The sequence below is a fragment of the Dasypus novemcinctus genome, chromosome 10, assembly GCF_030445035.2.
Source record: "Dasypus novemcinctus isolate mDasNov1 chromosome 10, mDasNov1.1.hap2, whole genome shotgun sequence".
Classification (NCBI taxonomy): domain Eukaryota; kingdom Metazoa; phylum Chordata; class Mammalia; order Cingulata; family Dasypodidae; genus Dasypus; species Dasypus novemcinctus.
Window position 1 is genome coordinate 93725583 of NC_080682.1, and position 12836 is coordinate 93738418.

Consider the following 12836-nt stretch of genomic DNA (forward strand, 5'->3'; position numbering starts at 1 on the left):
TGCTTATTTTAAATCACTTAATTGAACCAATTTTTATAAATGATGAACAAGTGGTTACTAATGAAGGATTAATAATATTTTTTTTCTTTGAAAGCCTGGAAAAGTGATCTATCAATTGTTTTTTAGTTTGAGTAGGAAATAAAAAAAGAGTCATAGAGGAATAAGATGGGTGATATGAGTATTTTGAAAAAGGAAAATGGTGATATCGGTACATGGCATATGCAGGAATTGTCATCCTCTTGTAGGGTCTGAGTGTGGGCCCAATTATAGGCACGGTGGAAACTGATATAGAAAAGGTGATGGAAACAGTATGAGGCTTTGTAGGAGGATGGTGGAGCCATTAAAAGGTATTAAGCCAAGGAGTGACATCACCAAAAAAATTTTAGCCAAAAGAAGGGGAAGTAAGTGAGCAGGCACAAAAGAAGATTGATTTAGGGGGAAACAGAGTTTTCTGAAGAGAAGCAAGTGGGACATACGGGAATGTGTATCTATGCATGTGTGTGAGTGTCAGTGCATGTTTAGAGTGTTGATGGGATGGAAAGGAAACATAGATGCACCATTTCATAGTCCAGCTTAGTAGAGCATTTAAGATTTTCTGAAAAAAATTTTTTTTTTTAACATCAGGACTGACGGGCCCATGATAAGAAAACAGAAACAGAAGTTTAAGGCTTAATATGGGTAAAAATTTTATTCTGTTGTAAGGCAGTTATTTCTAGTCTCTTGAGTGCTTCTCTCATAGGTAAAATTCTTAGGGACTTTCTACCAGGCAGAGTTGGTAAGGATTCCTACATTAGGCATGAAGTTATTTTATTTACCTATTTGACATACTTCCAATACTGCCTCTTCGCTCCAATGACTTGCCCTTGAGGGGTAAAATCTGTATTCAGTGATTAGATCATACTAAGAATAACATTTCTTTACTGTAGGATAAGCTTCTAAACCTTACTCAGGGGTAGTGGCCTGTCTGGTAACCACGAGCCCTCACTGGAGGGCTGTGTGATTTACAAGCTCCTATCTTGTTCAAACTGGTACATTCTCGTTCAGATGCTTTGATTTCATGCTTCCCATGACCCCTGCTCTTTCTGAGACATTGGTTGAGATGTTTGCACTGCAGAGAAGACAAAGTGGGAAAGAAGGGGACACGACCCCGAGGAGTCCAATTTTCAGGGCAGGATTTGTTGAGAGATGATCCCTTGGCACTTACTATCATGCAGTGAAAATGCTTTGACTTCAATGGCCACAGTTTAGGTGTAAAAGGAACGAGGGCACTAGAGCTACTCTTTGAACTCAGGGGGAGGACAATGAAAAATCTCTGGGTGGGTCACTTCATGTTCCTTCTCTATCACATTCCCTCAATTCAGTCCCACCTCCTCTCAATATGTCTGAAAGTGGGTTGGCTTCCCCCTCTCCCTAGTCTCTAGGCAGCATGTCTTGTCCTCATTCCCATGATGTCCCCTCTCCACGTGCCCCTTCCTTAGCACTATCAGTCAGGGACTGTCCTCACCTGTGTGCTCTCTGTTCCCTTAGTGCTCCCTGTGGCTTCTTTGCTCTTCTCTGGGGCTGGAGGTGGTTATATCCCTGGTTGGAACACCGGAGACATGCAGGGAACCCCCTAGAAGGATCCTGAAGGAGTGTGAGGTTTGCGTTCTGAGACCTGAGTCCCTAAGGGACAGAACCAGAAAGTGAGTGAAATAAGCGAGAAACCGTACTATATTCCTGTTACAAATAATTGAGAGGATGTTATTTGGTTTAGGGGAGACAAGTTCTCTCACGAATTAGTTCTGAGCAGCTCCCCTGAAAGGATGGATTATCCTAGGGGACACAAAGGACCATGGCTTACAGGGAGAACTGCACACATTCCTTAAAGGAAATGTTATTGTTAGGGACTGAAAACTTGATTTGAGTTTATGGAAAAAAAAATCTAATTCATTTAAGTTTGCATTTGAAGTATGAAAAACAGCTTCATCAATGGATTTATACTCCACTTCCCTCTAAAAGCATGTTAAGATTGTTGGGAAACAAAGTTTAAAGTCAAAAAGTAATATCTCTTGACTTCAGTGACTTTCCAGACACCTGATTTGAGAAAAGAAAAAATAACAGTAATAATTAATGTAATAGCACCTAACATTTACTGAGTGCTCAAATTGTTCAGCAATTGAGCAGAGCTAGCACAGAAGTTTAAAATGTGATGATTTTGTGAGGTGACATGGGAAGAACCTAGCCCATAATGGCAGATGTTGTCCTGGTGTCCATTAGTTCTCTTCGGCACGTTAGTTCTTTTCTGTATATTGCAGTAAGTATATGGTTTTGAAAGGAGTTGCTGTGTTAGAGCAGACTGGTCCTTTGACATTGTAATGTCATCTGAGGTATGAACAAAATCAGAGTTGATGCAGGGGGAGGCATTACAGATGTCTTGATGAATTTGGGATTTCCTCTTATAGGTCCTAGCTGCTATGTACAGGGAGACTGACTCTTTCTCCTAGGAAAGTTGGTTCAATGCTAAGGCAAAAAGGAACCTTGATGAGTATCATACAGAGACTTTTGCCCGGGATTTTATGTGTGATTTCACCTAGTGTATAGTTTACCCCAGTTAGTAGAAATAGACAACTATGTGTAGGTTCACTGTGAAAAGTCTCTTTTGTCATGTATCACCTAAAGCACAGAGAATTTTGTGTAAATAGGGCTTGTCTTTGTGATTCCTCTTGTGGTCTGACCTCTCTGCTTCTTGGAATCATTCTGGGTCAGGCCAGCTCTACCTCTAAACCATTCACATCGCTGCAAAAGGGAAATTAAGGTTACAGTGCAGAGTATAAAGTTATAAACCCCAACATTATAGAGAGTAAATAACCAATACAATTTAGGGACAAAGGAATTGTGAATATTCTCTATATCATCGATCCTTCTTTTTTAATAGTTAAAGTTCAAAAGCCATAATTTAAATTAAAATAAAAGACTAAACTGTATATCAGTAAGTATAAAGGCAAAATTCACAATATATTGATAATTCTCAAAGTTGAATGAAGAGTACATGGGAATTCATTATACTCTTCTCTCCCCTTTTAAATATATTTGAACATTTAATAAAATTTTAAAATAAAGTAGTAAGGTAAAGATTGTGGGGGACTAGGAAATCCATTATCTCCATTATTGTTTATAGTAAGGGATTAATACTACTGTTTAAAGTAATAGAATATTAAGCGTATACTAAGTAGAAATTATAAGTATCTTCTGGGCAGGAGTTGGCAAACTATGGCCTTCAAACTATATTAGTTCTCCCCTGATTTTTTATGGACCTCATGTTAAGAATGGTATTGAGATTTTTTAAATGACTAAAACAAACAAAAGAAAAATAGTACTTAATGAAATTCAAATTTCAATGTCTATATATAAGGTTTTATAGTACATAGCCACACTCATTTCTTTATGTGTTGTCCATGACTACTTTCACACTATAACAATAGAGTTGACTAGTTGTGGCAGAGACTGTATCGCCTGCAAATATTTACTATCTGGCCCTTTACAGAAGAAAACTCCTGACCCCTGAAATGGACAAAGAAGAGAAACAAATTTTTAAAAAATGACAATGTAAATTCATATGATAAGATGCTCAATCTTGCTCATAATAAGAAAAATAGGAATTGCAATCTAAATGGGATATGGCTTTTTATTCATCTTATCAGCAAAACCCAAAACCCTTGACAAAAGTGTGACAAAATAAATACTTTTCACAATTTTGAATAGGACAGTAAATAGGCACAACTTCTATGGAGGAAAATGACATGAATGTACCTCAAAATGCTAAATACACAAAATGGTTTACTCAGCAATTTCACTTCTAGGAATTTGTTTTATGAATGCATTTACAAATGTGCAAGTTGACATGTATACAAGCTTGTTGACTGAAGCATGATTTGCTAAAGTACAGCAATGGAAACAAACTAGATATTTACCTTTGGGGAACTTGCAGATAAATTCTGGTAGCATACAATGTACTGGAATTTACACAATTTCAGTGTAAATTTAAGCAGCTTTAAAAATAAATGGTGATGTTTTCCATGTACTAATTATGAGTATTCTCCAAGATATATGTGCATATTAAAATTGAAATAGAGGTACATTTTTCACTAGGAAAGGCATACATGTTTATGATTTATTGTTTATGCATATTATGTCCTGAAAGAAATTTTTTTCTTTTGGGAAGCAAAGCAAGAATGATTGAAATACACTCAAATGAATATTTTCATTATACACACATTCAGATCATTTGAAATATGAGCTATATGAATGTCTAACTTTGTCAATAAAATATACATTAAAATGTTGGTATACACTTAATCATTGTTGATATGAAAAATAGCAGAAAAGGAACTAAATAGTCAACTAAAGCATGCTAATTTCTTCATGTGATGAGGGTAAAAGACATTTTGAATAACTGAGCTTTGTAAACCCTATATGTTAAAGTTTTACCCATGAGAATAGAAATAAAATTTATATCTCCAAGACAGACAGGGAAAATAATTCACAAAGATGAAATCTGTCAGAAGACAGAAAAGGAGCAAAATATGGAAATCCAATGTGAAAATAAGGTGGGGTGAACATGTGAATTTATCTAAATTAGTGATAGTAATACAACAAAAAACACAGGGGAAGCTAAAATGTGTGAGAAAACAAAAGCAAGTAAGATATTTTTTTAAAAAAGGAATATGGATAGCATATGGGTGAATGGTAACTGATATTGCAGAGCAATAAGAAATGGGACTTGACTACAGAAGGACAAGTACACAGTAAAACAAGTATAATTCTACTAACTCAAAGTTTCATGAATTTGAGATTTCCGGGACTCAGCAAGGCAGTACAATGATGTGTGGAGCTCAGAACAAAGGTTGGGTGAAAATTCATGTAAGGCTAACTTAGCTGTGGAGATTCACCTTTCACCACCACACAGCCATGCTTATTCCACCCTCTCTAACAAGGCTGGAATGCAGTTAGTATTTTAATATGCATTCTTATTGGAATATAATGTTCATAGTATATGTGCACACCTCATACATGTACAGGAAGCAAGTGCAACAAAATGAATACATTCTATGTCCTCAACTCAGATCAAGAAATATAATGCCAGTTGTCAATTTTAGTGACTATACCATACGTACTTGAAAGAATGTATAGTGTGCAATTGTTGACTTAGTGCTCTTTTAAAAAAAAAAACTATTATTTTTTAATTGTCTTTTTTTAAAGATACGTAGATCTCAAAAAATGTTACATTAAAAAATGTAAGAGGTTCCCATATACACCACACCCCACCAAACCCCCCACTCCTCCCACATCAACACCTCTTTCATCATTGTGGTACATTCATTACATTTGGTGAATACATTTTGGAGCACTGCTGCATTGCATGGATTATAGTTTACATTGTAGTTTACACTCTCCCCAAGTCCATTTGGTGGGTTATGGCAGGATATATAATGTTCAGCTTCTGTCCCTGAAAAATCATTTAAGGACAACTCCAAGTCCCAAAAATGCCCCCACATCACATCTCTTCTTCCCTCTCCCTGCCCTCAGCAACTGCCAAGGCCACTGTCTCCACATGAATTTAGCTGTTAATTTAATCAAGGTTTTTAGTCATGTTTTTTATATGTTTGGTTCTTATTGATTCCCATCCTCCCATTGTCACCCCCAATGGCTCTCTTGTCTGTTTGCTAATTATTTTTGCTCATTGTATGCTTGTTGTCTGTTTTCTCTTTAGAAGGCACTGTGAATGGAACCCAGGACCTCCCATGTGTGTGTGGGGGCAACCATTTGAGCTTCATTTGCTTCCTGCTCAGTTTTTGCTTTTGCTCATTATCTTGCTTGTTGTATGATCCTTGTTTTTGCTCGTTGTCTCCTTGTTGTCTGCTCATTGTTTGTCTTCTTTAGGAGGGACCTGGAACTGAACCCTGAACCTTCACATGTGAGAGGCAGGTGCCCAGCTGCTTGAGCCACATCTGCTCTCTGATTTTTTTTTTGACATGTTTGTTATGTCAGTTATTAAGAAAGTTGTAATGAAATCTGTCACTTTTTATGTTAAGGGTTTGTCTGCTTATTTTTGTTGTACTGGCAATTTTTTCTTTATATATTTTTTGACTATATAATTAGGTATATGCAAATTTAGAAATGTTTTATGTAACTTGAAATTAACTTTTCTCTTTATCACTAATAATGCCTCTGCCTTGGCATTATTATACTGAAACTGATATACTGATTCCAGTTTTCTTTTGGTTATTGATAGTATGAAACCTTTTTTTTAGAAGGTACCAGGATTGAAACTGGAATTTAGTACACATGAAGCAGGTGCTCGACAACTGAGCCACACCTGCTCCCCTGGAATATATTTTTAATCTTTGTGCTTTATATGTTTTTGTATTTTTATATCTGAGGTATACATTAAAAGAAGCTCATATATTTTTAATTGTGCATGATAATATTTGTCTTTAGTTCTAGTATTAAATTCATTTATTTTTAATGCATTTAGTGATATAACTGGGTTTATATTTAACATCTTCCAATTTTTAACAGATTTATCCCAGTCTTCTCTCATTTTTGTTTTATTTTAGATTATTTACTATGTTTTATTATTCCATGTTTAAATTTTTATTTATATTTTATAAAAGGTTTACAGAAAAATCATGCAGAAAGTACAGGTTCTCCATTTACCCATCATAATTTTACCACTTATTAACATTTTGAATTAGTGTGATACTTTTGTTACACAAAATTGATGAATAGTATTATTATAATTGCACCATTAACTGCTGTCCATAGTATATAACAGGGTTCACTGTTTAGGTTGTACCTTTCTATGTTTTTTAAAAAATTATCAGGTATCATATAATCAACCCCAAATTTCCCTTTATAACCATTTTCAAATATGCAATTCAGTCACTAAGTTGTGTTACCATAACCACCAGCCATCACCCCAAATTTTCCACCTACACAAATGAAAACTCTTTACCAATTAAGCATTAGGTCCCGATTCCCTTACTCTCCCCAGACCATGGTAACCAGGATTCTAGTTTCTGACTCTATTAATTTGAATATTCTAACTTCTTCATGTAAATGAGAACATACAATATTTTTCTTTTGTGTATTTCAGTCAATATGATGTTTTCAAGTTTCATCCATGAAGTAGTATGTATCAGAATTTCATTCCTTTTTATGGTCAAATAATCCATTGTGTGTGTGTGTACCACCTTTTGTTTATCCTTTTTATCTTTTGGCAGTTGTGAATAATGACACTATGAACATTGGTGTGCAATATATGTTTAAGTCCCTGCTTTCATTTCTTTTGGGCATATACCTAGAGGTGGGATTGCAAAAGCATGTGGTATTTCTTTACTTAACTTTCTGAGGAACAGCCAAATGATTTTCCTACAGCAATAAACAGCTTTACATACCCACCAAAACAAGCAACTGTTCCTATTTCTCAATATCCCCTCAAACATTGCTACTTTCCCTTTTGTTTTTTTCTAGTTGATGTGAAATGTCCTTGTTTTATTGTAATGAATGCCATTGTGATTGTTAAGCTCATGTCAATTTGGCCAGGTAATGATGCCCTGTTGTTTGGTCAAGCAATCACTATCCTATTTGTTACTGTGGGGACATTTCATGGACTTAAATTATCAGTGAGTTGTTTGCCTCTATGGTTGATTACATCTACAATCAACTAAGATTGCTTTCACAAATGAGACAGATTTCATCCAGTCAGTGGAAGACCTCAAAAGGAGAAGTGATTTCAGTGGTCAGAAAAGAGAATTCCCATGTCTACTTCGGACAGCCAGTTTCTCCAGGGGAACTCATCAAGGACCTTTATTGGAGTTCTTGGCTTATAGCCTGCCCTAAAGAATTTGCATTCATGCATCCCTGTAGTCACATGGGAGAATTTTATAAAATCTAATTATATTTACATATTTCACCTATCAGTTCTGTTTCCCTAGAGAACCCTGACTAATAGAGCCATGAAAAATTTATGATGATAACTTAAGGTGTTGGTTGTATCTTCCTTTCCTTCTGATTAGGGTGACCAGCCATTCCAGGTTTTTTGGGACTGAGGGGTTTCCCAGGATATGGTACTTTCTCTTATAAAACTGGTAAAGTCCTAGGAAATTTAGAATGGTTGATCACCCTAATTCTTATAGATAATTGATATAGTAACATTAGGTAGTGAGTTGATTTCAACAACTTGTGAGGCAGGTCTACTTCTGGTTTTTCCTTACTTAATGATACAAAGATTCTAGAATCTAACCAAAAGCTTAGGTGTTTACCTGGATCATTATTCCTTTTAGGTCCCCATGTTTCCTCTTTTGCCCTCCTCTCCAATCCTTTAAGACTGTTGTAATCTTTTTTCATTTTATCAGATATTGCTTTTGAATTTACAAAGATCTTAATGGGAAAAATGGCATCAAATAATCAGTCTCACTTCTCTAGGCTTTCCTTTGCTCTAGTTTTTTGACCTTTACATCCTCACTGCCTTTGATACTCCCTGAAGTAATTTTTAAAAATATATTTCTAACATTCCTTGTTCTTGGCAGAATTGGTCTGAAACAAACCAAGCTACCCTTGATAAAACAGAAGCAATTATAATATTTCATGTATTTTTCTTATATTTTGTGATCCTGAATGTTGCTTAATGCACTCCTATAGCCAACCTGCATATGATGACTATTAATTCTGTTCTGTGGAGTAGATAAAAGGTCAAGGTAATTTCAAAACACCTAGATCTAAAGTTAGGAGAATAAGTATGAGTGTAGATAAAGGATAGAGCCAACATTTATATTTTTCTACAGTCATGTAAGATTCTTCTCATTACTCAATTTCATAGACAACCAGAGACTTTTAGACTATTTTCACAGTAGAATTTCCTAGGATTCTGTCTGATCCTGAGGTTGTCTCACAGTTTATTTCTGAGCCTGAGTCATTGGAAAATAGAGATGAAGATTGCAGAGCACAGAGCTAGAAGGGGCACCACATAAGATGGAGTCCTTTCTAGTGTGACACTGACAGAGTTCCATTAAATTGAACATGATGTGACAAACAGTTAAGGAAAAACTCTTATCTAGCCCTAAAATATAAAGCCTGTAATGGCTTTCAGGACAGGAATAATGAGTTATAAGAGGCTTGAGGACTCACCTATAATCTCAGAGACAAATAATATATTTATTTGCATGTGGAATTTTATAAAGTGTTTTCATAATTGGTTCTGAAACATTATTTCAGGAAGAGAAAAGTAGGCAAAAAATATTTCCCAAACTCCAAGGATGTTGTCTTGTGTCGGCAGTCGCTGTGATGCCGCGGGCGAGTTGCTGGCCCACGGGTGAGTTGCTGCCGGGGGTCGGGCCTACGCCACGGCTAGACCCGGGCGGCAGCAGGCGGCTCAACGCTCAAGAGACGCGCGGTGATGGAACAAACCACAGAGACGAAGACTATGCGCAAGTCTAATTTTATTGGAGAAGTAGCTGTTTATATAAAGCTGAGAGAGGGCGGGTGACGTGGGAAGGGGCAGTTAGCTGCATGAGCATGAGCAGACCTAGAGCTTAAGCCGTAGGCTGTTGCTGGCAAAAGGGCCTTTTGAGAAAGGCTGTTTACTAGGCAGGATGTAGTGAAAAAGCAGGGGAGAGGGGGGAAGTGCAGAAAAAAGTAGAGACGTGCAAAGTGAACTGTGAGGGAGTAGGCGAGGGCTGTTAGAAAGAGAGAAAGGCTGTATGTTAAGCAGGAAGTGGTGAAAGGTGGTGAGACAGTCTTGTCTCACTGATTTATGTGTAGCATGAAGAATCATGACTAGCTTACAAAACCTGCTCAAAAATATTGTTTGCATAGCTACTGAAACGGGTCTTGGAACTGCAGTTCTCATTCCATTGACAGTATAGTTTAGAGGTTAATAGCCTAGACTCGAGTATCACCCAGATGGATTACAAAGTTAACTATTTATTTATTTACTTTTATTTATTTTTTCTTAAACTGGTCTTTGAGAAAGAGGCTTACTTTATCTGAAAAATAATAACCACCATAAATCTACTTCATAAGGAAATTGGTGTAATAGCTGAAATAATAAACCTAAAATGCCTAGTATATATTTGCACCTCAAAAACCTTATAGTCTTTCCCTAAGTATATAAATGTAAACTTATTACATTATTTCAAATGTCTTCAGATTATTATCCTGACAGAAACTATTAATTTCTACAAAGAAGAATTTCATCTCTTTAATGGCTTGTGCATCCTAGATGGAAGGCCTCCATAATTTGCCATAATGAATAAGATTTGGAATCTTTGGGACCCTCAGTTGAGTGAATTGGTGTGACTGGGTGAATTCCACATCATTGCCAGTACTGGAAACTTACCTAGAGATAGGTAGTATGTCCTCTTGCTATTGAGTTTAGAGACCAAGAATTTAGCAGAATGTAGTCACCTCACTTCTTCTCTCCTTACCACAGAAGGGCTCAATAGTTTTTCTAGGACACTTTCCAATTCCAGATTCATATTCTTTATGGAGAATGACATGTTTTCCTAAAATCATTGTTGTTGCATCCCTACTCCAGTGATGCAAGGCAATGGAAAAGTTCATGTCACATGAGACCTTCTGATATAACATCAATTTCTGTCACACATCCTCTGTAACCCCTTGTGCCCCAACTCCAGTTCACTGCCAGGTTATGAGGAAACTCCTAACAAGCAAGTATTTTTTTGTTGTTGTTGATGTATTTTTTTCTTTTTCTTGTTCTTTCTTTTTTTCCCCTCTCTTTATATATATTTTAAAATGTTACATTCAAGAAATATGAGGTCCTCATACACACTCCACCCCCTTCACCCCATTCCTCCCACATCAACAACCTATTTCATTATCGTGGGACATTCATTGCATTTGGTGAATAAATTTTGGAGCACTGCGGCACTACATGGATAATGGTTTACATTGTAGTTTACACTCTCCCCCAGTCCACCCAATGTCCAGCATCTGTCCCTGCAATACCACCCAGAAAAACTCCAAGTCCTGAAAAAGTCCCCACATCATATCTCTTCTTCCTTCTCCCTACCCTCAGCAGCTACTGCAGCCTCTTATTTTAAGACAACATCAAAGAGCAACATGAGATCCAAGATCCCTGGTGATTACAGGAAAAAAAAAATCCCCTCTAGCTAAACAGCAGCACACTTCTCTAATAGCATTCGAACAATGCCATGACGGATATCCTTGGTTTTAATACTATAAACAATGGGATTGACAACAGGTGGGAAGAAAAGGTAGGCATTGGCCATAATGACTTGCAGCAGTGGGGACACATGATGCCCAAAGCGGTGCACCATGGACAATCCAATCATAGGTACATAGTACGCAAGTACAGCACAGATATGTGAACCACAGGTGTTGAGTGCTTTCCTCCGTCCATCCCCAGTGGCTATACACAGTACAGTATAGAGTATGAGTCCATAGGAGACCACAATTAGCAGTGAATCCAGACCAAAGGTAGAGATGACAATGAAAAGCCCATAGATATTGTTGATAGTAATGTCCCCACAAGGTAAATGGATAAGGTTGGGATGGAGGCAGTAGGAATGAGAGAGGCCATTATGGCCACAGAAGGGCAGGCGCCATAAGAGCAAGGTTAATGGGGCCATGAGGATAATGCTTTTCAGCCCAATGAGAACTCCTATGCAAGTGATGCGGGGAAAGGTAAGGATGGCTGTATAGCGCAGTGGGCTGTAGATAGCCACTAAACGGTCCACAGACATGGCCAGTAAGACAGCTGACTCCATGATGGAAAAGGAGTGGATGGAGAACATCTGGAAAAGACAGGAATCAAAACTGATCTCATTGGTACCAAAAAGGAAGATGCCTAGCACTGTAGGCAGAGTGGATGCAGAGACACCAACCTCAGTCAGTGCCAACATGACAAGAAAGAGGTACATGGGCTGGTGTAAATGAGGGTCTCTCCTGATGACATGAAGAATGGTGCCATTCCCAAGGAAGATGATGATGTATATCAGGCAGAATGGAATGGAGATCCAGATGTACTCTGCCTCCAGCCCTGGGATGCCAACCAGAATAAATGTTGTAGGTAAGAACCCCAAAGAGCTACTGAAGTTCTTCATGTTAAACCAGTGATCCCATGGGATCAGTGTTGATCTGAAAATTAGAAACAAACTGGTGAGATTATATTATTATTAAGTTCACAACTCTCAGTGATTGAAGGCTTTATGCATGAAAATTGACAAATGGCTATTATCAGAACATCTTCATTCTGAATAAGGTAGAGTCTGCATCATAGAGAAGTTTTAGGCTGATAGAAATTATGGTTTTAAATTGAGTGTACCTTGCATCAGCTAAGGTATAAATGGCTACCTTTGGATTATGTAAATCTTGGAAGACAGATATGAGTATGTAATCCCAGCATATAGTATAGAATGATGTCAGGACAAGTGAACAGAGATATTATTGGCAAATCTATAAAATAAGAGATACATAGCTTGCTATATTGAAACTGTTCAAATATATCTGATGAGTGAATTTAGATGTATGAATAACTGAGGCCCAAAGCAAGGCTGAGGGAATGGCGGTGTTTATAGCCTGGAACAAGTAACTATAGAATTATACTATAAATAGTTGGAGCTTGTACCCACACTGAGCATAGCAGTTATGATCTTTGAAAGGACTAGGAAACAACTGGAAACATGTGCAATGCCTGAATGAAGCAAGATGGAAGGCAGGAACCTGGTTGGTAGATTTACTCACATACTTTAAGACTGGCCAAGATAGTCTCCAATCATGATGTCCACCATGTCTCTACTCACAAATCCTGATGA

At 37.2% G+C, this 12836-nt stretch overlaps 1 protein-coding gene across 1 annotated transcript; it reads right to left on the reverse strand.

Moving 5' to 3' along the window:
- Window positions 1-11171: 11171 nt before the first annotated feature.
- Window positions 11172-12125, reverse strand: LOC101438463 (olfactory receptor 51J1-like). Its single transcript, XM_058306418.1, has one exon. It carries the CDS (start codon window positions 12123-12125, stop codon window positions 11172-11174), a length of 954 nt encoding a protein of 317 aa, XP_058162401.1.
- Window positions 12126-12836: the final 711 nt, after the last annotated feature.

Excerpts from the sequence above, each read along its gene's own strand:
- LOC101438463 (XM_058306418.1), bottom strand. The coding sequence starts at position 12,125 with ATGAAGAACTTCAGTAGCTCTTTGGGGTTCTTACCTACAACATTTATT.